Consider the following 25379-nt stretch of genomic DNA (forward strand, 5'->3'; position numbering starts at 1 on the left):
ACGTTGTGTGTGGTCTCAACTGGGCTGGACTGAGGTATATATCATGCTGGGTAAAGTCTCTTCACAATCTAAAAGATGTACAGCAATTTAGTGTATGAATAATAATAAAAAATAATAATAATAAATAAATAAAATAATAACAAATGGAATTAAATAAATAATTTAAAACAAAACAAAAAAACTAAAAACTATAAACTAAAAACTGTAGCAAGAAATATATTTAGAAATATAGAGGGGCCAGCAGATGGTGTAATGATTATGTTGTTGGACTCCCACATAAACGACCACAGTTTGAGTCCCAGACCCAGAGGCTTGAGGCTCACACCAGGCATATGTTCATGTGTGCCTAAAATCCAAAGAGGAGAATGGAGGAGAAGGGATTGAGGCATGGCCATCCCCCTAGGGGATGATTTCTTGCTTTCTGTCTCTTTCTCTCTCTCTGTCTCTCCAGTGATCACATATCCCTATAGCAAAAATCTCTTATAAGAAAAAAAAAAAGAAATGTAATAGTCACAGAAATGTTTAACTTCCTTTCATCAGTTTTTACAAGATCATCTAAATAGAGAATGTAAAACAAAACAAAAAACAAAAACAAAAACAAAAACAAAACAAAACAAAAACAGAGAGCAGTTATTTCAATCAGAATTACCTATTACACTTTTAAAAATGAACAGATATAAGGACCTATCCTAAATCTAATGAATTTGATCATAGGGGATGAAGCAAAGGCAGATTTACTTACTTATTTCTTTAAATTTACAAGTTTACTATAGACTGCTGCTGAGGATCTACTACTATGAAAAGTTACAAAATCTTTAATGATATTGACTTTGCCAAAACTTATTAAACCTTCCAAGTAGAAACTAAATATGTTATTTTACAGTATACATGGATATTATTTAATATCCAAATTTCTTCCAGAAGTAAGGTTTTATTTTTCCCTGACTATTCTTAAATAAAGGGAATGATAATAATCAAGAAGTGTGTAAGAGAGAATAGGAGAGGAGCACTACCCATGGAGTCTAGTCATACCACAATCCTTTCCTCCAGTCTTCTGTCCATTGGATCTTGGGCACTTGCACACATGCCAACTGTACTGGGGATTCTAACCATGATCGCCGCATGAGATCCAGCTTCTCTTGAGTACAGAACTATTGCTGAGCCAGGGAGCCACCCACTTCCTCTTGGTTATTATAGCCAGGTTTCTTATTATCTGGCTTGGTATTTTTAATTTAATGCTCTTTATTTTCCAAGTTTCCAGATACTGGTTTTATCCTCAATTAATCCTTTTTTCCATTATCTAGCATGGTGGTTAAGGTGCTGGGCTCCAGGTTTAGTTTCTAGCTTATTTATTTATTTATTTTTTTGGAGAGATTTTCACTGTAGGGCGCGTGCGCTCGCCAGCCAGACAGAGAGAGACATAGAGACAGAAAGCGAGAAATCACCCCCCAGGGGGGATGGTCATGCCGCAATCCCTTCTCCTCCATTCTCCTCTCGGGATCTTGGGCATGCACGCATGCACGCCCAGCGTGAGTTTTAAGCCACCGGGTCCGGGACATGAACCACGGTCGACTACATGGGAGTCCAGCGACATAGCCATTACGCTAACTGCTGGTTCCCTCTAGCTTATTTTTGAAGCTATTTTTATTTCTATTCTTTTCTGTCTCACTAGAAGTCAAGGAAAAAGAAAACCCAAAAGTGAATGTATACACCATATGTAACAGATATCCTCACATGCATAAATGTAAATATTAAAAAAACTCTATGCTAATATAGTTGAGAGTCTTCTCACACTGTTTGATCAGGTTTCTGGAAAAATTAAAATGAGATCATTATTAAAGGAATAGAATAAATTGAGTATTTTAAAGTAAAATATAAGACTAAAAAAGGAGTAAAAATAGTTGTGTACCTGTATTGACTTGGGGGTGGAGTTGGAGTATTTTTTAAATAAGATATAAAAAAAAAGTTTTCTGTATTTACCTACATAAACATGAAAAATTTTCTGTATATAAAACATCTTTTCTGTTTTTTTTTTTTTTTTGAGAGTTCTTGTCTTAGGGTATGCACACTTGCCAGAGAGCCAGAGAGAGAGACAGTGAGAGGGAAAGTGAGAAACCACCCTTCAGTGGGGTTGGCCATGCCACAATCTCTTCTCCTCTGCTGTCCTCCTGGGATCTTAGACATGCATGCACACACAATTTTCAAGCCACTGGGTCTGGGTCTCAAATTGTGGTCAGTCAAACTGAATCTAGCGAAGTAACTGCTATGCCATCTGCTGGTCCTTAAAACTCAAATAATATGAAGCAAACATCAATCTAGGAACATATTTGTGACATATGATCAACAAATGCTTTATATCCTCAATATATAAAGAGTCTTAGAGATAAAATACTTCTGCTTTACTAAGGCCTTGCAACACCTTTCAGGTTAAACATTTAGTACTTTGATCTCACCATCAAGCCATATGGTGCCTTACCTCTATCAAAAGAGCTTCTTAATTGATCTTTCTGCTAGTTTCCCTGCTGTTTTTATTCCATATAGACTCTTTCAAACCAGAAGCCAAGAGTTCCCATCTCACTCAGACAAATACTACTTTCTAGTAATAAACTCCAAGGCCTTAAATAATCTCTCTGACCTCCTCACCAACCACTCTCATCCACACTCACTCTGCTCCAATGCAGCCTCTCACTGTTCTTAAAACATACCAAGTATCCTCCCCTTTCAGAGCCTTTGTCCTTTTGTCCTCTGTGCCTGACACACCCTCTTCCAGATACTGCATCCACATATTTCCAACTTTCATTCTGAGTCTATCTAAATGTCACCTTCTCCTTGGATTTTCCACAACCACGACATACAAAATGGCACTCAAATGTTCCTTTTTCCCTTGCTCTGCTTTTTTGCTCTCCATGTAGCTCTTACAACCAGTGACATGCTCAATATTTACTTGTTCATTGCTTATCCTCTGACTTTTGGCCACTAGAACATCAACATCATATGGTCATAGACTTTTGGTCCACTGCTGAGTCCCTGCCCTGTGAACGGTGCCAGGATTATGATAGATGTTCAATAAATATTTGGAGTACAGATGATGCACCATGAGATAAAGTTTGACAATGTTTCTATTGCACAAATAAATATTGAGATCATAATCAGATTTCACTGTTAGTCTATACTTAAGGTAGTGGCAAGAGAGCCTTCTAACAGGATAGTGAGGTGTGTCAATTACAGAGGAAACATGAAAGGTATGAAGTTAAAATCAAGCTTCTCATATATCAGGGTCTCTTCTTTATCTCTCTCTCTCTCTCTTTTTTTTTTTTGGAGAGGTTTTTTGCTATAGAGCATTTGCACTTGCCAGAAAGAGACAGAGAGGTAGAAAGAGAGAAATCACCCCCCCAGGGGGCTGGCCACAACACAAACCCTTCTCCTCCATTCTTCTCTTGGGATCTTGGGCACACACACACGCACACACACACACACCCAGCATGAGTTTAAGCTACTGGGTCTGGGACTCGAACCGCAGTCGACTACATGGGAGTTTAGCGCCATAGCCATTATGCTAACTGCTGGTCCCTCTTCTTTATCTCTTTTGAAAAAACCTTATTTATTTATTTATTTTATGAGAGAGAGAGAGAGAGAGCGGAGAAAGCAAGCTAGACATACAGGGACCTTTGATAGAGTCTTCATGTTGTGATCCTCCCCCCAGTCCTGAAGCTAGCCAGGATCATGGGTATCCATGGTAACACCTGGAGTGTTGAGGTAGACCTGGGATATGAACCCAGAACCTTCCCACATGGTTTCCAGCTTTGTAGTACTCCCACTGCCTACACCCCTATGGCTTACCCAGAGAACCTGTTCTAAAGCATCAGGGTAAGCATATATCACTCATTAATTTATTTAAATATGCTTATATACCAAGTACCAGTGTACGTGCTGGAGATACAAATATGTGTAAGATTTAGTTCCTGTCCCTAGGAGATCTACATGACCTAACTGCTTAGGTTTTGCATACAATTCCCTCATACCCCTTCTCCTTATCATCATCCAAATGGTAAACCGACTTTCAGATAGCCATGTGATTAATAGCAGACATGGACACAGAGCTATACTCTAATAATGAACTCCAAGACTTTAGATAATCTCTATATGGACTAACGAAGGGATTAGCAAGCTATGAAACAGATGCTAAATATGCTTTTGCACTGCCAATCATGACTTCTCTTCCCAGAAGCATTGCCATGGTATTTGCATTCAGAACTCAAAGTGCAGAAAGCTCATGCTTCGGCAAAATTAGCATTAAGCATTTAAACCATTTCCTTTCTTATTCTCAAACCCCATAAAAGCGAGAATGGAATGCATTGGGGCTTTACAGGCCAAAATACGACATGAGTAGAGATGCTGGCCCTGCGGGTCACAGAGTTCCTTACGTATACTCTCTGATGTAGTTCAGCCTTGGTTTCTTCATCATCCCACAGGTCATCAGGAAGAGAGTTGAAATCAGCCTGCCACTGAGCTACGAAATCTTGTTTGTGATCTGGACGCCTTAGAAACTCCTGGAAACTTGTTCTGCAAAGCATTAAGAGATTGAGATGGATCTTATATGTCATGCTTGTGAATCGCAAGATTTTGACTTTGGAAATTTTACTTACCGAATCTCATACAAGTGAGAAATAACAGTATGCTGATCTTCTCGCAGATGCCTGAGTACTGTTTTGATGGTGTTTATATAGGAATTTTCTATTAGTTCCCAGTAAGGTACTAAAAATGAAGGTATTTCCTGTTAAATGGTGAAACAGAGATATTGTTACTTCACAATAATTCTTCTGAAAAATTGAATCAAAAGAACAGTATTAAGCAAGAAGTTCTAGATGCAGCTATTTAAAGTACTTCCTGTGCAACCTATTGCTCCTGTCCTCCTTCTTCCCCACAGCTAATTACTATTCGAAGTAATTCTTCAGGTTTCAAGAGGGGCGGAGAAGGCCTCTAAGTTTAGATGATATTGGAGTTGTCATTTACAAGAAGGAAGATTTGGGAGAAGAGCATTCTGGGCAGCAGGAACAGCAGGTGTGAAGTCGCCGTGGTGGCAATAGGCTTGATCTATTTAAGGGACAGAATGCAGACTGGTGTGAGTAGGGCTTGGTGGAACACAGTGGGAGTGGAGGAAGATGATGTCTGAGAAGTGGGCAAGACCTGGTTCCTGAACTGTGCCCAGATGCTGTCCCTACTTTCTCCTCTTCCCAATGCCATTGTTCCATTCAGGCCTTTGCCTGCTCTTGTCTAGAGTGAAACAGGAATGTCCTGACAGGTCTCTAGGTCCTTATCAATATTCCTGAATTTCCTTCCATTCCCCAGATAGCTGATATTTGCTGAGAACTTACTTCGTGCCAGACACTGATAATAGGGCTTTATGTGTACTAACTCGTTACATTTTTACCTCAACCTAGTGGGGCTGGTTCTATTTTCCTTCCCACTTCAAGACGAGGTGATTGAGGCAAAAGAGGTGAAAAATCTTATTCAAGGTCATGCTGCTGCTGAGTGACAACTGGGATTTGAACATAGGCAGACTAATCAGAGCACATGTTTTTTAAACTATTCACTCCACAGTTTTTCTGAGTTACTGTTTTGAAAACAGCTTCTAACATGTTTTCCTTGCTGAAAAAATCCATGGCTTCCACTAACTAGCAGATAAGGTCCAAGCAGGTCACAGATTTTCACAAGAGCTGAAAACACTTCAACACTGCTTTTAAGATTTTGCCTTCCTGCCAGACTTGCTTGCTGAAGCTGTGTACCAAAACCTTCTGCTCTTGAATCCACTGAGGTATTCTTTCTGCCTGGGTCCCCCTTCCCTCCATAGTCCCTAATCAATAAGCTCATACTTAAAAAGATACCTTGCAGTGGGGCTTTTTTGTGGAGAGGTTTTTTTTTTTTTTTTTTTTTTTGCTACAGGGTGCGTGCACTCATCAGCCAGCAAGATAGACAGAGAGACAGAAAGTGAGAAATCACCCCACAGGAGGGATGGCCACTCTGGAATCCCTTCTCCTCCGTTCTCCTCTCGGGATCTTGGGCATGTACGCACATGCGCCTGGCATGAGTTTAAGCCATCGGGTCCGGGCCTCAAACAGCGGTTGACTACGTCGGAGTCCAGCGACATAGCCATTACGCTAACTGCTGGTCCTACAATGGGGATTTTTTTAAAATACTTAAAACAAAATGTATTATTCTCATTGTGCCCTTGGACATAGAAATTGCAAGTTGCTTGTTTTTGCAAGCAATGGAGTATAGCATTCACACATAAAAAGTGCTCAGTAAATGTTAATATGGATGTAACTAGACTCACGTGATCTCATGTTTTATTAGTAAATTGTTGGGAGAATGAATGGCTCCATCTATGTGTTGTCTGGAAAGTCATGGCACATTTTTGAATAGAAAAACATAGAAAAATACATCATGACTCTCTCAACAACCTGATAGTTTGAAATGCCCAAGATGTTATTGCTAACCAGTCTCAAAATATTTATGTATCTAAATTAAATGTTTGCAGTTCTTTTAACACTCCTTTGACATTATTTTAACCTCTTTTTCTGACCTGGCTCTCCTTTCTGGTTTCTAGTTTATCATAGTCTCTCTTAAAAGAAGTGGTATCCAGAATAGGTCTAAGGATCATTTTATATAAGCACAAGACTAACTCTCCTTCCTGGTCAACTTGAACCATTTTACATAAGTACATGACTAACTCTCCTGCTTGGTCAAGTTTCATCCATTAATCAACACTGTGTGCATGGGAGATGATCAAAGTTTCATGAGGAAATTGCCAGATACTATTTTGATGGGTTTCCAAATCTAGCACACATTGCCCATGGATCCCCAGGTCCAGCTTTGGCTCCTTAACCCATGTCACCTGCTGGCCCCATGAACTAATTTTAAATGAGAAAAGAAATGAAATCAAATTAGTTAAAGGCAGTAACCAGGTTTTGTCATGATCAGTTTCAAATGCTTGGCACAGGTGGTCCTCACTGAGTTCATCAGAGTAAGAAACAATTGAGGACTGGGATGAAGGAGACCAGAATCTGGTCTTTTCAAAAGCTATATGCCTTTTGAGAAAGTTTTAAAGAGAGGACCATTCTGTATTCTTTCCTCAAGATAACTCATCTGTTAAAGCAAGCAGGAGTGCTTTGGTGGCGACTTAGCTTTGAGATCATCAGAGAACAAGTAGCTGTATAGAGATTGCAGGGTTCCCTGGGGTCACCCTTTCACAATAGTATAACCATCTGAAGCCCTCAGCACAGATAGCATCTGTTCTTCTATGAATTTGGTTAGCTATTACATTTTCTCCTATTTCTGAAGTCAGAGGCTAAACTTCGTGTAAATGCATTGTGATATGGATATTAGAACATGAATAGAGAGTTATAAATTTGCCAAAGATGTGTTCTGGGGAAATCATTCTTCTGTGAAATTGTAACTCCACTTGTCCTCAGGAAGAAAATTAATCCTCATAGAACCCATTTGTTCCCTCAGTTTTAGCACTCATTGGCAGTTCAAAGCATGACTCAGAAACTCTAGTGAGTAGGAGAAAAGAATGAAGTATGTCGAAGGAGTAGTCTCTAGAATACTCTCCCAGGTTTTCTTTTCTTTTCTTTCTTTCTTTCTTTCTTTCTTTCTTTCTTTCTTTCTTTCTTTCTTTCTTTCTTTCTTTCTTTCTTTCTTTCTTTCTTTCTTTCTTCCTTCCTTCCTTCCTTCCTTCCTTCCTTCCTTCCTTCCTTCCTTCCTTTCTTTCTTTCTTTCTTTCTTTCTTTCTTTCTTTCTTTCTTTCTTTCTTCTTTCTTTCTTCCTTTCTTTATTTATTTCATTTTTTGGTTATAGGATGTATTCACTCACTGGAGAGAAAGAGAATGTGAGAAATCATCCCCTAGAGGGGATGACCATGCTGCTGTCCCCTCTCCTCCACTCTTCCCTTGGGATTTTCGGCATCCATGCACATGCTCCTGGCATGCTTCCTAAGCCACTGGGACAGATACTCAAACTGTATAGTTGGCCATGTGAGACTTAGCCAACCCAACCATTGTACCACTGAGCTGGCCCATTATCTCAGCTTTTTGATAGCTACATATGTATATTACTAGTTATAAAAGATGTTCTAGATGTTCCAAATAATGGCATGAGTCTTACTATAAACAAGAGAAAGGATGGATTTTACTAACTTGATTCTAAACTGCCATACCTCAGGAATTGGTTCATTCACATAGACCCATTCTTCCGAAGATCCTGGCTTGGGTTGCGATATGGGAGTAGGTGATATATCCGTAGAGCCAGCAGGTGATTTCTTTACTGATACTTTCCCTCCTGATGGTTTTCCTTTAGGAGAACCTTAAACATGCATATTAAATCATTCCAATACAAGTAGATGAATGAGACAGCATTTTGATGGACAAATAAATCTATCATTGCCATAGATTTCTAGCAATTTATTAACTACTTTCTGAGTGTCTTTGAATAGTCTTACCAAACAATTATTTTTTAAAGAACAATAAAAATACCCATTCTCCATTGCAGACAAAATAACAAATGAATTCAATAATAATGAATTGTTTTTTTAAAAAAAGCAATCTAGTTTCTCTTTCCCAATTGGCTGTTAAAAACAACTTTTTAAGTTCATTCTGTCCTTGCTTCTGCAATGAACATGTGGCTCTTATAAAGTTTAGATTCTAGAGCAAAGTGTAGTTCTATTCCTATTGCAAAGACTGGCAAATTAAGCTCTCTATCCTGAATGAGAAATGAGCTGAATCATGATTTGTGCCCAGGGTGTTCCTTGGAGAAGACAAGCAGGAAGGAGTCAGGCAGAGCAGGTGATGGATACAGGGGAGAAGAGGAGAGTTGGAGCTCCTGAACATTCCTGCATTCCTTGCACGCCACAGGGGATTCTTTTTCTTGCTGTAGTCAGGGATATGGTGAAGATAGTTGCTGTGCCAGCCTTCCAGCTGAATCAAGGGAGACAGGAGGGAAGGAAGTGGAGGGGAGGCAAATGTGGGAAAGAAAAGTAGGAAGAGAAAAAGGTATAATTTTCAATCCAAAATCTAAAAAGAACATACACTTCACTCTCCCTGACAGCATAAAGAGAGGAATCTAGAACTGTTAAGTGGCACCCACAGGGTCTGAATGACCTTGTACCTTAACTCAGAGAGCACCAATATGCCCTGAAAAACTCAAGATTGTTATAGTTTAAAGATTCACTCAGTTTAAATCACACTTACCTTCAGATAATTATTGATTGAGATTTTTAGATGCTGTAGAACTGGGAGCACTTTTTTCCCCAAAATTTATTTCTTTGGTAAGTATTTTTTAATGATAATGTTGTTCACAAAAGTAAATACATCTTCCACTTTTATGTTAGTAAAAAATATGTGGGTTATAAGTGTAAGACAAATTATCAGTTATGTCTTATGGACAGTTGAGGTGACTTCTACTTACACATTTTAAAAACAACATCTACACTAAGAAGTGGAATCAACCCAAATGCCCAGAAAGAGATGGCTGGATTGGAAAAAATGTGGCACATGTACACTAGGAATACTACTCAGTCATAAAAAACAATGAGACATCATCATTTGATATGGCTGAATATAAATCAATGCTAAGTGAAGCAAGCTAGACTAAGAAAGCCAGATTTATATGTCCCTACTCAATACCGAGTATCTGCACTTTATGGCAGAAACTGAAAGACTGGAAGATTTAATAGCAGAAAAGGTAAGCATAGACACCGAAGATTGGATAGATGTGGATGGACAGTAGGGGAAGAAGGGAGGGGTTCAAGGAAAAAAAAATTATTGGATAGATGTGGATGGACAGTAGGGGAAGGATGAGTTCAAGGAAAAAAAAATTAACAGGCATAAAAATGTAAAATTGGGAACCAGCAGTTGGCATAATGGCTATGTCACTGGACTCCCACATAGTCGACCGCAGTTCGTGTCCCGGACCTGGTGACTTAAAACTCATGCAGGGCGCGTGTGTGTGCGGGCCCAAGATCCCGAGAGGAGAATGGAGGAGAAGGGATTGCGGAGTGACCATCCCCCCTGGAGGGTGATTTCTCACTTTCTGTCTCTCTGTCTCTCTCTGTCTGTCTGGTAAGTGCACGCGCCCTATAGCAAAAACCTCTCAAAAAAAATTATCTGTTGTTGATGAAAATATGTAAATATGTAAGATATGTAAATATCTTTGATTTGATTGACATGCCTAAATGCATGCTGGGAAAAAATATGTCACACACTATAAAGATGTACAGAGAATAAATGTAAATTAAAAGAGGAAAAAATAAAAAAAGTATTTATTGTTCAAAAATCTGAACTTGTATCTACATTTTTTGAAAATGTACAAAATGTGAAGTAAATGTTTGCTGAGGCAGTAATTAAAAATGTTTAAATTTGATATGTTTTTCTATGTAATGATTTTTCATTCTTTTTTTTTTTTCTAGACAGGATTTCACTATGCCATGATCCTCTTTCCTTAGTCTCCTGAGTTGCTGGACTATAGGTTGCTGCCATGTGACCCCAGCCTGTGCAATAAGATCAACCAGTATGCGTAGCCTAATGGAGCTTGTCCAGATTTTTCGTTCTTTGACTTGAATCTCTAGTGAAGTATAAATGATAACTAGATGACCCCTTTTAGATGAAGTTATCAAAATAGAGTTCCTAAGTAGAACTTTTACATTCTAAACTGGAAATGAGTGAGTTCTTTTTCTTTTCTTAAATCTCATGATCAATCAGCAAAAACTAAGAGACTCTGGTATACTTTTTGGACTATTGTGCTTGGATTCCATAAAACTTCTATCTACTTTTAAACAATGAAGATGCAGAGGGACAAATATTTGAATAAATAAAAATGTGTCCATGCCACTGTGAATGCAAATAGACATCACTTTTGAGCAAAGCCTTTGTCAGTGTCTTACAAGAAACAAGAAGCATTGCTTTGTTTCACCCTTACAACCATGCGGAATCTTCTGTTTCTAATAAGATATTTACGTTTACTTGTAAAGTTGGATCACTGAGTTCTTGGTTTGACTATTCCTTGTGGATAAAAGGTTTGAAGAATAATCTATGATTGGTATTTGGTGAAGGTACACTTTAGCAATTTTGTTTTTATTATAAAAGCTTGATAATATTATACAGAAGATCATGGAGCTGGAACAGGTAAAAATAAAAATAAAATAAGGCAAAATGAAAATTTAATTTTGGGACACAGAATCTATTTAATCAATGTTGTAAATAAAGAAATGGCCAACCAAAGATGAAATGACAGAGTAACAGGTTTGAGCAAAGTAAATAACTGTAAAGCTCAGCAGAATTCTGATTAATTAAGTCAGGTGCTGGAACCAACTTTTAAAAGAAAAATAAATAGTTAATTCTAAGATTAAAGGAAGCTATATAAATTGATAAGAAAAAAATGAAAACACCTTCAAATTCAATTGGGATCATTCAAGGAGGTAAGGGGATTGGGAAGGGAGAACTGGAGAAGGGCAGAAAAGATAGGATAGTGTGATATGTATTTTTTTTAAGGAAGGGATTATTATATTTTTTGAGAAAGACTACGTGGGAGTCCAGCGACATAGCCATTACGCTAACTGCTGGTTCCCTGGAACCAACTTTTAAAAGAAAAATAAATAGTTAATTCCAAGATTAAAGGAAGCTATATAAATTGATAAGAAAAAAAATGAAAACACCTTCAAATTCAATTGGGATCATTCAAGGAGGTAAGGGGATTGGGAAGGGAGAACTGGAGAAGGGCAGAAAAGATAGGATAGTGTGATATGTATTTTTTTTAAGGAAGGGATTATTATATTTTTTGAGAAAGTAAAGCATCTTTCCAAACTATTTGGAATTCAAGGTCTATTAAAATTTTAACACCCTTCCCCCCCCTCAGCAAGTCTTGCCTCACCCCCCCGTCAGCAAGTCTTGAGCCTTAGGCTTTGGTTAAGCCCATGACTATGTAAATAAACCTGCAAAGGTACTAGATCTTTACAATATGGTCTTTCTTCATCTCCATGTCCTCTAGTTCATGATGTAAATTAAGGTATAGCCAATCAGTTGTCTGTATTATTTAAATGGACCAATGTAAAATAGCTTGTAACCTCCCCTCTTCTTGCCCTCCTCTGGAATATAATTAACTTTCTCAGTGTCCATTTTGGCTGAGCATGGGTCTGAGAAACCAGTCTGTTCATCTGGGAGAATTTGTTCTAAGCTCTGGCTCAAACTTTTTATCAACCTCATCCTTCTTTTGAGGTTGACATCTTTTAGGCACAAAGTATTTCTTGTAGGACCTGATTTAATTAACAGCATCACTAGAAAGAAACCTGAAGATGAGTTAACAGTAATGGCTTTCTAATTGCCTTGGAGTTAGCAATGTTCATCCAAAGGCATGCTTTTAGTTAACAATGGCTGCCTGAGCTGTAAACAGTAGCGACCAAATGAGACTCAGGAGGTAGTGGATAAAATGAAAAATCTAGTTCAGAAGTGGAACAGACTGAAGGGAAGAGAAGAGGGCCAGTATTAGATAAGGAGTCACAGACTGAAACATGCTTGTTACTGGCAAATTATTATATTTTAGAAAAGCTCATGGAGGGAAAGTTTGCTCTTTTCACTGTCCTAAAATTCATGTTGTACTTTGAAGCTGAACATATGAAACATGGGCAACTATATAGCAGTAAGACTGGATACCTGGGAATATGACCTAATTTTAGTATAATTAGAATCAGTGTTAAATTATTCCCATTTCTGCCCACTGTTCTTAGTAACTTGGTCTGGTGCCAATAATAACAGCCCTAGTTAGAATTTACACTGAGCCAACCCCTGTTCTATTTATACACACACACACACACACACACACACACACACATTATATATACACTTCATTTTGTTTTTAGTGTCTATTGATATAGTTCATTTTCATAAGTACTCATTAGATTAATATATAGAAACTTACAAACTTTAAAGCAGGGCTTAGAATATTATTTACTTAGCACATAAATTGTTGTTGTTTGTTAATTTTCTAGAGGGCATGAGAGAGAGAGAGAGAATGAGAAAATATCAACCATGGGGTCTAATCATGCTGCAATCCCTTCTTCATTATCTCTCCCCGCTTTTGGAATTTTGTGCACTCATACATACATGCCTAGAGTGTTTTGCAAGCCAGGGTCTGGGACTCTAACCATGCAGTAGGCCATGTGGGACCCAGTTGCCTTAACCATCATGTCAATGGTTGGCCCCATAAATTGGTTTTAAGATTGTTTTCTATTTATGTTACATCTCAATTTTCTTTTTGGTAATCTTCTGGTAAATTAATTTTTAAAAAACTACAGGCTGAGAATTAGATGACGAGACTCATACTTAAGAGCATAAATAGTATTAATTTGTTTAAACTATGGTAATAGCATGAAGGTAAAATCCAGGGATGCTATCACTAATTTAGTGATGCAAATTAATGTGAGAGTGTAGATTACATTTCCCAAAGAGTAGAGAAGCTCTAAATTTTCTTTCTCAGAGGGTAACAATTTCTCACCAAATACTTATCTGTTTATTTTGACTCTCAGTTTCCTCTTCTTTGAATTAATAATAATTTCTACTTTACAGATGATTATGAGAATTTAGTGAGGTTACATTCATAAATTATCTTGTATAGTGTCTGGTACATGTAAGAAATTCCATAAAAGGCAGTTTGTTATTATAATTATAAATTGTATTGTACAAGGAGAGTGTGGTTGAATGTTGCTCCCAGAATCATCATAATATATTAATACAATCATCAACTTTTGGATGTGTGGCATCAAGTTTCTGATGACATTCAGTGCTTTTTCATTTGCTATGAAATCTGTTAAAATTCAGTAGATTGTACATTGTGCTACATACAGTCCTTTATTTAAAGTCCCAGGTGATAAAAATTTATTTTAGAAATTAATCCTGATCCCAACTCTACCTCTGACTGTGCTGGCCCTCTGGGAGCAGGTTCACAGCTGTGAACCCCTCCCAGCCAGGGTCTCCCCTTCCAGATCCCAGTGCTAACCAGGACAGAAGGCATCCAGGTGACTCAACCTCTGACTGTGCTGGCCCTCCGAGTGCAGCTTCTGGCTTTGAAGATCCCCTCAAGCCAGAGTCCTCCCTTCCAGACTCCAGTGCTAGTCAGGCAGGAAAGTTTCACTGCCCTTGTTCTTTATCCCTTCTAACTTAATTTCCACATGATTTCTGTATTTTTTCTTTCCTCTTCTTTCTTTTTCTTTTTCTTTACTTTCCTGTTTTACTGCTCGGCCCTTACTCACTGCCTAGAGAAGACTAGGTGCACAGTAGCTAAACATCCAAACATTGTGAGTTTTAGACAATTCTTTGCACCTCACTGTAGTTGTTGCAGGAAGAGTGCAATTCCCCTTCATAAATCTGATTGTAAAACTCCTGTGATTCCTACACTGGAGGAGACAGTAGAAGGGAGAAAATAGCAACAAACTACTTAATAGTAAGTTGAATACACAAGCTCAGGGTCACAGAATCCCTCTCAAACAAACTAGCCAAAAGTGAATACATTACCAAATGACTAAGAATAAGATGAGAGAATCAAGTAATACATCTCCAGCAAGGGAGCACTATAACTCATCTCCAAGTAGAGAAAACTTAGAGGATATTACCGAAATGTCAGAAAAAGTATTTAGAATATTTATGGTAACAAAACTCTATGAGATACAAGAGAACAGAGACGTTGAGCTTCAAGAGATGAGAAAGTCCTTCCATGATATGAAAGAAGAATTGAACACCATAAAAAAGAATCAAATGGAACTGTTAGATATGAAGGCTGTAATACAAAAAGTCAACCCTTGAAAGTATTCAAAGTAGATTAGACCATGCAGAACATTGAATCTCAGGAGTAGAAAACAAACTTCTTCCCTAGAAAAAAAATAGTAAAAAATACTGAGAAAGCAGTCAAGAGAACTGAGGATACTATACAAGAAATATTAGATATCTTGAAATGCCCAAGCATCCGAATTAATTCGTATCCCAGAAGGTGAAGAAACTAATCAGGGCATGGATAATCTATTCCACAAAATTATGGAAGAAAACTTTCCAAGTCTAGAGAGACACTCAAACATCCAGACCCAAGAAATACAAAGAATTCAAGGTAGAATTAATCTAAGAAGATCCTGGGTCCAGCAGTTAGCATAATGGCTATGTCGCTGGACTCCTATGTGGTTGACTGCAGTTCGCGTTCTGGACCTGGTGGCTTAAAACTCACGCCGGGCATGTGTGCATGTGTGCCCAAGATCCCGAGAAAAGGAGGAGAATGGAGGAGAAGGGATTGTGGCATGGCCGTCCCCGCTGAGGGTGATTTCTTGCTTTCTGTCTCTCTGTCTCTCTGTCTTTCTGGCGAGCGCATGTGCCCTATAGCACAAACCTCTCCAAAAAAAAAGAAAAAAAAAAAAAGGAAATCTAAGAAGAACCTCTCCACAGAACATTATAGCTAGATTGGCCAAAACTACAAAGACAATATACTAAGATTGGCAAGAGAGAAACGTCAAATCACTTACAAACGCTATCCCATTGGGCTAACACTGGACCTCTCATAGATACAACACAAGCAAGGAAAGAATGGGGGAATATATTCAAAGTGTTAAATGAAAAACAATTTGAACCAAGAATATTATACCTGACTAGATTTTCCTTCATATGGGAAAAGAAGATTAAAACATTCCCAGATAAATAAAACCTGAAAGAATTTACCAACTCTGGACTAGCTCTTCAAGAAATTCTGTAAGGAGGACTATACCAAAAAAACTAAAGATAGACAGTAATAAGAGTAAAAAAACCAATAGAGTATATAGCCAACTTAATGGTAGGGACAAGTCTGGAAATATTGATAATAACATTGAATGTTAATGAATTCTCTGATCAAGAGACACAAACTGGCTAAATGGATGAAAAATCAGAAACCCTCTATCTGCTGCCTACAAGAACCCCATCTCATGAATAAATACATATATAGACTAAAAGTGAGGGGCTGGAGAAAGGTATTCCATGCAAATGGAAACCAAAAAGAGTGGGAGTCACTATATTGATTTTGGACAAAATAGGCTTTAAGACAAAAGCCATAAGAAGAAACAAAAAAAAGAGCATTATATACTACTAAAAGCACTAATTCACCAAGAAGATATATAACACTTATAAATATCTATGCACCCAACTCAGGAGCACCCAAATATGTAAAGGAAAGACAGCAAGATCTAAAAGGAGAGATAGATTGTAACACAATAATTGTTGATCTCAACACACCATTATCTTCTTTAGCTAGATCAATGAGACAAAAAATAAGCAAATAGATTCTGGACCTAAATGATACTATAAATCAGATGGACTTGATAGACATCTGTAGAACTTTCCACCCAAAAAACACAAAATATACATTTTTCTTAGCCGTGCATTGTACTTTCCCAAAGATTGACTACAAAGAAGAAAACCTAGATGAAATGGACAAATTCCTAGACAAATATAATCTACCAAAATTGACCCAGGAAGACATAGAAAGCCTGAATAGACCTATAACAAGCAATGAGATTGAATCAGTAATAAATAACCTCCCAACAAAGAAAAGCCCTGGCCCTGATGGATTCACCTCTGAATTTTACAAAACTTTTTAAGAAGAGCTAACACCCATTCTAATCACAATGTTTCTAGAGATCCAAAAGGAAAGAACACTTCTAAATTCATTCTATGAAGCTTCCATTTACCCTGATTCCCAAAATGGATAAGGATACAACAAAAAAGGGAAACAACAGACCTATATATCTGATGAATATAGATGCAAACATTCTCAACAAGATACTTGCTAACCATATTCAACATCATGTAAAAAATGGTTATTCATCTTGACCAGGTAGGCTTTATTCCAGGGATGCAAGGGTTGTTCTACATATAAGAAACCATAAATATAATATACCATATTAACAGAAAGAAAGATAAAAATCATATGATCATTTCAATTGATGCAGAAAAAGCATTTGACAAAATACAACATCCCTTTTTGATTAAGACTCTCAGAAAAATTGGCATAGAAGGATCGTTTCTCAGCATAATAAAAGCTATCTATTAAAAACCTATAGCTAACATTATACTGAATGGGGAAAAGCAGAAAATCTTTCCACTAAAATCTTGTACAAGACAAGGGTGTCCACTTTCCCTGCTCCTATTCAATATAGTACTGAAAGTCCTCACCAAGGTGATCAGACAAGAGAAGAAAATAAAAGGCATTCCAATAACAAAAGAAGAACTAAAATGATCTGTTTGTAGATGACATGATTGTATACATAGAAGACCCAATATAACCACATTAAAAACTCCTTGAAGTAATAAATGCATACAGTAAAGTGGCAGGATACAAAATTAACTTATAAAAATCGATGACATTTCTGTATACAACCACCAAGCAGACAGAGACAGAACTGAAGAAAGTAATCACTTTTGCCATAGCCACAAGAAATATAAGAAACCTAGGAATAAAACTAACCAAGGAAGTCAAAGACCTCTATTAGGAAAACTATGAGAACCTTAAAAAGGTAAACAGAAAGGACACAAAAAGATGGAAAGACATCTTATGTTCCTGGATTGGAAGAATTAATATAATAAAAATGGCAATCCTACCCAATTTAATCTACATATTTAATACAATCCTTATAAAATTACAAGAAACATTCTTCACAGATCTTGAAAAGACAATCATAGAATTTGTTGGGAATCATAAAAGACCCCATATTGCCAATGTCATCTTGCCCAAGAAGAGTGGGGTGGGTGGCCTCTCACGCCCTGACCCCAAAATATATTACAAAACTGTGACAATCAAAACAGCATGGTATTGGCACAAAAACAGACATGAGGATCAAAGAAACAGAGCAGAGACCCCAGAAATAACCCCCCCCAAAATAGCCAACTGATCTTTTTCTTTTTTTTTATTTTTTTTGGAGAGGTTTCCGCTATAGGGCGCGTGCGCTCACCAGACAGACAGAGAGAGACACAGAGACAGAAAGCGAGAAATCACCCCCCAGTGGGGATGGTCACGCCACAATCCCTTCTCCTCCACTGTCCTCTCAGGATCTTGGGCACGCACGCACGTGCGCCCGGCGTGAGTTTTAAGCCACCGGGTCCAGGATGTGAACTGCGGTCGACTACATGGGAGTCCAGCAACATAGCCATTATGCTAACTGCTGGTTCCCGCCAGCTGAACTTTGACAAACGGTGCTAGTCAATCCAGTGGGAAAAGGAAAACCCCTTTAGCAAATGGTGCTGGAAAAACTGGGTATCCACGTGCAGAGAGATGAATCTGAACCCCTATCTGTCACCATTAGCAAAAATCAACTCAAAGTGGATCAAAGATCTAAACCTAAGACCTCAAACTATAAAACTACTGGTGGAAAACAATGGAGAAACTCTGGGAGACATTGGGGTAAGAAAAGACTTCTTAAGCAAGACCCCCAAAGCACAGGAAATAATCCCCAAAATAGACAGGTAGGATTACAGCAGATTAAGAAGTTTCTGCACAGCAAAGGACATCATAATTAGTGTGAATCAATAACCCTCAGAACAGGAGAGAATTTTGTTAACTGTGCCTCAGAAAGGGACTAATAACCAGAATACACAGGGAACTCAAGTGGCTTACCCAAAAGAAAATGATTAACCCAGTTAAAAATGGGAAAGTGAGCTGAATAAACAACTCTCTAAGGGATACATGCAAACAGCCAAAAAAGTATATGAAAAAATGTTCAACATCCTTCAGGGAGATGCAGATCAAAAACACAATGAGATACTACCTAACCCCAGTCAGAATGGCAAAGATAAAAAAAAAAAAATGATAAGTGCTGGAGGGGCTGTGGTGAAAGAAGAACACTTCTACATTGTTGGTGAGAATGTAAATTGGTCCGACCGCTGTGAACAACACAGAGGTTCCTCCAAGACCTTCAAATAGAGCTACCATATGATCCAGCAATTCCACTCCTGGGTATCTACCCAAAGGACAGGAGAATGCTCAGTTGGAAAAGCACTTTCACAATTATATCACTGCAGCATTATTTATGACTGCTAAAATATGGAACCAACCCAAATGTCCACAAACAGAAGAATGAACTGAGAAAGTTTGGCACATATACCTCATGGACTACTATTCAGCCATAAAAAAAACAACAAGGCTCTGGAATTTTATAGAAAGTCTACAAATATGGAAGATCTGTTGCTGAGTGAAGCAAGTCAGGCTATGAAAGAGAGATATTGCATAGCTCTACTTAACATATACCAACTGTCTGCACTCTACGGTAGAGACTGAAAGTCTGGAGGACATAAAAGCATTCAAAGTTGTTATGGACACTAGAGACAAAGGGGAAGGAAAAGTGTGGGAAGAGAAGAGTGCAGGAAAGGAAATCTCGGGAAAAAATAGAGAAGTAAGACATTTGTGGGACACAGGTACGGTTAATTATCTGTTGATGAGGATGTGTATAGTATTCTCAACTGGGCTGAACTGAGGTGTATATCATGCTGGGTAAAGTCTCTTTAAAATCTAAATAATGTATAGCAATTGAATGTATAAATAATAATAATAAAGAAAAAATATATAAAAATAAAAATAATAAAGTTAAGTATGTGGTATAAAAAAAGAAATTAATCCTAGAAAGCATAGTTTTTGTTTGTTTTTCCTTTTAGAATTAGTATGTCTCCCTCAGTGTGAGAATGGGAATGAAGTAACCTAACTTACTTCCTTCTTCGCCTGTTCGTCAGATTGTTCTGAGTTTAGTCATTAGTATAAGCCCTGTGTCCTTGAGCTTGACATGCTGATTCCTTCACTTCAGAGTTTTGGATTTTTATTCCTATTTTAATAGAATTATTATATACATGTGTTTTTATTATAATTCAACTTAAATATCTTGAGGAAGATATTTAAGTGTACTTTAAATAATGCATTAGAAATAATTGAATGTTTCTGATATATTGATGATTACAATAAAGCAGTAAGCCTTAGGTTCTAATAGATATTTTATGTTGAACTGCGTGTTTGCTCCTGGCTTGTCTGAAGACTATGCATTTAATTCAGGATGCTTTTAGAGCAGATGTTTTATGTTTAACATGATAACTCGGCAAATAATATGCATGTGTGTGTTTATTTTCTATTTTTGATGACTTTATCATGATCTTTCATTTGATTTTTTTATGACAACACAATAACAAGAGATGAGTAATGTATAATGTGAAATTTATTCTATTAGTAAATAAATTCAGAGCTGAACATAGATTATAGTATATAAAATTTTTATACATGCAGGGTGCGTGTGTGTGTGTGTGTGTGTGTGTGTGTGTGCCCAAAATCCAGAGAGCAGTATGGAGGAGAAGGGATTGCTGCTTGGCCATTGGCACTAGGGGGTTGATTTCTCATTTTCCCTCTCTCTCTGACCAGTATATGTGCCCTACCATATAGCAAACTGGAAAAAAAAATGTTTTTATCTTAATCTTAACTCATCAGCTAGCTTTACTTACATAAGTCTGTCATGTCATATAAGCAGGGAAGGGTAAAATTTTTTTGTGAAAAATCATGGTTGTATATATTTAAATTCAACATAATCATCTCTTGAGCACATTTTGTATTACATACTCTTAAACTGCAATTAAATAATTTGTGATGGTAATTTGTGATAAATAGTTAAACAAAGGTACACAGTTCAAGACAATGCCACTGAAATCTACCCTAGAAGAAGTTAACCATATGTATACCCAAGTGCATTTTAATCTTGAATTAATTAGTTGCTATAGCAGCTTCAATATGCATTGACTTATATGCCCTCTAAAACCTAATATTTTATTCTACAATTACATTATAATTGCTATCAGCCTTATTTCACAGAGATAAAGTAAAATACAAATAAAACACAAATACAAGGATCAGAATAAAATATATAACTTAAAAAAATCAAAACTAGCAGAAGAATTAAAAAGCAGATACTGAGATTCATCTTTGCACCGATACCAGACCTGAGCTACTAATATGGTTCTGAATATCCAGACAAAGCAAAAGTGGAAATACTGTTACTTAGAGGTGCTCATTATTTGCATAGAGGAAAAAAAATTTCCTGTCCTTTGATTTTAGTGAAATTTCTCACCTTGAATTTTATATAGGAGCCATTAAATGACTTAGGGGGCATACTATCCCTTCAGGAAATATAATAACAAGCTATTATTGGTAGATAAAAGTTTTACCTCCACTGCTATGTTAAGTGTGGAAGAAACAGAGGATACTTTTTACCAAAACACTTTTCAGTAAAAACAATTTAATAAGAGATCAAAGGAAATACAATGTAGAATATAGCTTCTTGGTGGCATAGCTTAGTCCAAGGGTTGGTTACACCTATAATATGTGTGATGAAAGACTCTTCTGCATATTAGATAGTCTCTACATTATCCCTACAAGCACCACTTTTCTCAGCAAAGGCTCTGCTGAGAGCCAGGTTACTAAACGTTTGAGGTTATATTCTTTGTCAAGAATTTAACAATTGCCTAAGAGAAGTATTCAGTGTATATGCTACTACAAAAATCTGTGTTCACTGAGATACTTACAAGATGCAGAATTACTAGTAACAATGTCTATCTTTATCTGCTGTACCTTTTCTTTTGAGTGCAGTTTCACCTTTCTTCCCTTTTCCTTCCTGAGGAGAGTCTTGCTTACCATGCGGGTGTTCTAAACAAAATTCAACACACAAATATCATGGTTGGATTTTTTTCCAATAGCCTGGCTTATATGATTTGTAAGCAAACAAATGTTACATCTCACAGACAAACATTTACAATGGTGAACAATGTAAGACTGTGAAGCTTATAAAATGGCTCAGGTCTTTGCTGGGAGTTAAGGTTAATCCGAAGACAGACTATGAATTGAAATCTCTTGAATAATAACTTTGCTAGAACCATTTTATTTTGTTGCACTAAGTGGAAAATACTAACTTTATTTTTAATTTTCAATAATTTGTTTTAATTTTGCCTGGGGGTTTGTGCACTTGCCAGGGAGACACAGAGAAAAAGAGAGAGAGGGAGAGGAAGAAAGCATTCCCAAAGGGATGTGTTTGTGCTGTGGTCCCTTCTCCTCCATATCTCTATCATTTTGGAATTTTGGGCATGCACATATATGCTCCTGGTGATTTTCAAGCCACCAAGGTTAGGACTCAAACCACAAAGTTTGTTATAGGGGATCCAGCTCTCTTAACCACAAGACCATGGGCTGGCCCCATCTTAACTTTAAAATTACATTTGGTGAATGATCGGATCATTGACTCTTCATTGGAACTAGCTGTAGAATTCTTCAAAGTGAATCATAATCCATTCAAAGCATCTGGCTGTATTTGGATTTATTTCAACTGAATCATCCTTATTAAAAAAGCAAATGGGGACAGCAGGTGGTGTAGTGGTAAAGGCACTGGAATCCCACCTGGCTGACCACAGTCGGAGCTCTGGACCCAGCGTCTTGAAAATCATGTCAGAGTGTGTGGATGTATGCCCAGGATCCGAAGACAAGAATAGAGGAGAAGGAATTGTGGCCATCCCTCCTGGGGGATGATGTCTCACTTTCTCTCTCTCTGGTGAGCACATGTGCCCTCATAACAAAAATGCAAAAAGAAAAGAGGATCTGTAATAAGAATCATGCCAAAACACTTTGAAAAAGAGTTAAATCACTATATTGTTTTGATATGGTGCATCCTTGAACTTTTCTTGCCCACACACTTTGTTGCCTTGTGGCCTCTGCAATTCCATTTTTCATTAACTAAGTACATAAGTATCTTAGATTCCCTAGAATCTAAAATATAGTGGAAGGAGGAAAATAGGAAACATTATCATGAAGTCAATAAGATAGCTCAGACAATAAATTGATTCCTTGGGAAAATTTATTACATCCTGTATTATTCACCAAACAAGTTTAATAATTTTTCTTCCTTGGTCATAGGCTATTGTTTTGTTCTTCATTGGAAGAGCAGACAAGTATGGCAATTTAAATGCCTGTGATAAAGAGATCCCATCTGAACTATTCTTGATATTTAGAAGTGATAGTTAAAAATATTTTTGAATGTATGTTATTTGTATTTAAATATGTGAGAGCTGATAAACTAGATTCCATAGAAAGAAGACAGGGGAATGACAGAGAAGGACTACCTTGGAGTTCTGTTAACCTATGTAATAGGACTTTTAGACATCCAGGTAGTTGACCACAAATAAATGAGAGTTCAAATGTTTGAATTAGTTGGTTTTCTTAGAAATAAACTTAATAATTACATCTAGAATAGTTCCTACTTTCTTTAATAAGATAGCATTGGGGGACCAGCAATTAGCATAATGGCTATGTCACTAAACGCCCACCGTAGTCGACCACGGTTCGAGTCCCGACCCGGTGGCTTAAACTAACATCGGGCACGTGTGCGTGCGTGCCCAAGATCCCAAGAGGAGAATGGAGGAGAAGGGATTGCAGTGTGGCCATCCCCCCTGGGGGGTGATTTCTCACTTTCTATCTCTCTGTCTCTCTCTGTCTGTCTGGCGAGCGCACGTGCCCTATAGCAAAACCTCTTCAAAATAAAAATAAAAATAAAAAGATAACATTGGGAAATAAAATACTTAATAGTTCTAAACTTAGTATAAAGTGACACAGAAGAGGTAAAAGGACAGTACTTATAAAATATCTTGGACAAGTCTAATATCTGTTGGGATAGCATGCACTCTTCCCTTTTAAAAAAGAATTAAAAATTAGCTCTAAAATACATTCTGAAATCTTGAAAAATACTCTTAAGTAGCAGCTTTGTTAGGGCTATTCTATTTTGTTATACTGAGAACTTGAGCTCTAAATTATATACTGACACTGGTAGTGAATTTGATGATAAACCCTTCATTAGAGTATAAGTGAAGTTTTTCAAGTTTAATCTCAAAAGTTATTGAGGCAAATATAAAATGCAGAACTATATAATATGTAAAACTGTATTTAGACAAAATGAATGCTAGCACTGTATACACTATGTCTCCTCTACTCAATTTTCCACTGATTTAATTTTTAATTAAATACATTCTTTCTTCATCTCAACTTCTACAGAAGAGTGTAATTGGACATCTGAGTTGGGTGTGTCCAGAAGCCTTAGGCTTTCAGTTCTGAAAAGGTTCATTTCAAAAAATAATTATAATTTTTTAACATAAAACATTTTTACAAAAGCAAAATATAGCCTGCTGAAACTTCCCTCCCTAAACTTGTTTGACCAAGCTTCCCGAAGCTTCAGGGGGAGGTGCTGTGTTTTCTAGGCCCCATCAATGCCCTGCACACCCAGATTTCCTACTAGTAGTGCATTGTTGGACAACAGTAGTTAGTGAGATTTCTGGTGATTAACCTTTCCATACATTTCTGAAGATTAAACACTAGCTCTGACCTTTGTAGAAAGAAAAAGAGACGGACACAACCATTCTTTGAATCAACAGTAGATTTATTATTCCTCCAATGCACAGTAGTATTTAAGAATACAATTTTTAAATAGTTAACAAATTTCAAGAACTGAAAAACTGAACTGTGTTATAATCAGAAACACTAGAGATTAGTTTCAGGAATATCTCAGATATTCACTATATGGGTACTCCTGACTGTGAGAAGGCCAGATGGGAAGAAGATATGAGCAGAGCCCTGACTGTAGGTCAAAGGACCATTTGTGATCATTCCAGTCTCACTTAAACCAATGTGCAAACTATCTTTCCCAATTCAAAATAGAATTTTAAAGATTTCCATTTTCCTCCAGACCTCTGAATTGTTTAATTCCTAATGAGGCAGTGGGAAAAGTATGTATATTCAATGAACAGTTTTGTGGTTTTTTTTTGTTGTTGTTGTTGTTGGTGTTGTTTGTATATCTTTGCCTTTGGTTTAGGTCTAACTTACCAGAATAAAATGAGCTTTGATATAGCGTGACATACATTATTAAAGTACAAATTTATTTTTATATGAGTACATTAAATTAGAAAAAAATTCATATTGATCTCAAATCTCTATGAAGCAGAAAAATTACAGAGCTTAAAAGTATAGTCATGACAAAATACCCGGGATAGCTAGGTAGACTTGTGTAACCGCACAGCCAGCCAGTTAAAATGTTGAAAACAGATACTGGGGCCATATTAATTTCACATTCACATGCCAAACTGATCCTGATAGTCTACCAATGTATGCATGACAACAAATGAATACTTCATTTTTGTCACTATATTCATTGTCTACAATTAATGCTAGATCCATAGTCCTTAGCAATTAAGGATCTAGAAGCAATTTTTAAGAAATTCTCTACACAGGCTTTCTATTTACCTACAGATAAATATATGTCCTCG

General features: G+C 37.1%; 1 protein-coding gene across 1 annotated transcript in view; it reads right to left on the reverse strand.

Moving 5' to 3' along the window:
- Positions 1-25379, reverse strand: part of SPEF2 (sperm flagellar and cilia associated 2) — a 210248-nt gene that overhangs the window by 87833 nt on the left and 97036 nt on the right. The window contains exons 20-23 of the mRNA XM_006156330.2: positions 21652-21726; positions 8216-8361; positions 4647-4774; positions 4425-4563 (exon numbers count right to left, since the gene is read on the reverse strand). Of these exons, the coding sequence (XP_006156392.1) occupies positions 4425-4563; positions 4647-4774; positions 8216-8361; positions 21652-21726 (488 nt within the window). The remainder of the gene's footprint in view (positions 1-4424; positions 4564-4646; positions 4775-8215; positions 8362-21651; positions 21727-25379) is intronic.

This window comes from Tupaia chinensis, unplaced genomic scaffold, assembly GCF_000334495.1.
Source record: "Tupaia chinensis unplaced genomic scaffold, TupChi_1.0 Scaffold000489_1, whole genome shotgun sequence".
NCBI lineage: Eukaryota > Metazoa > Chordata > Mammalia > Scandentia > Tupaiidae > Tupaia > Tupaia belangeri.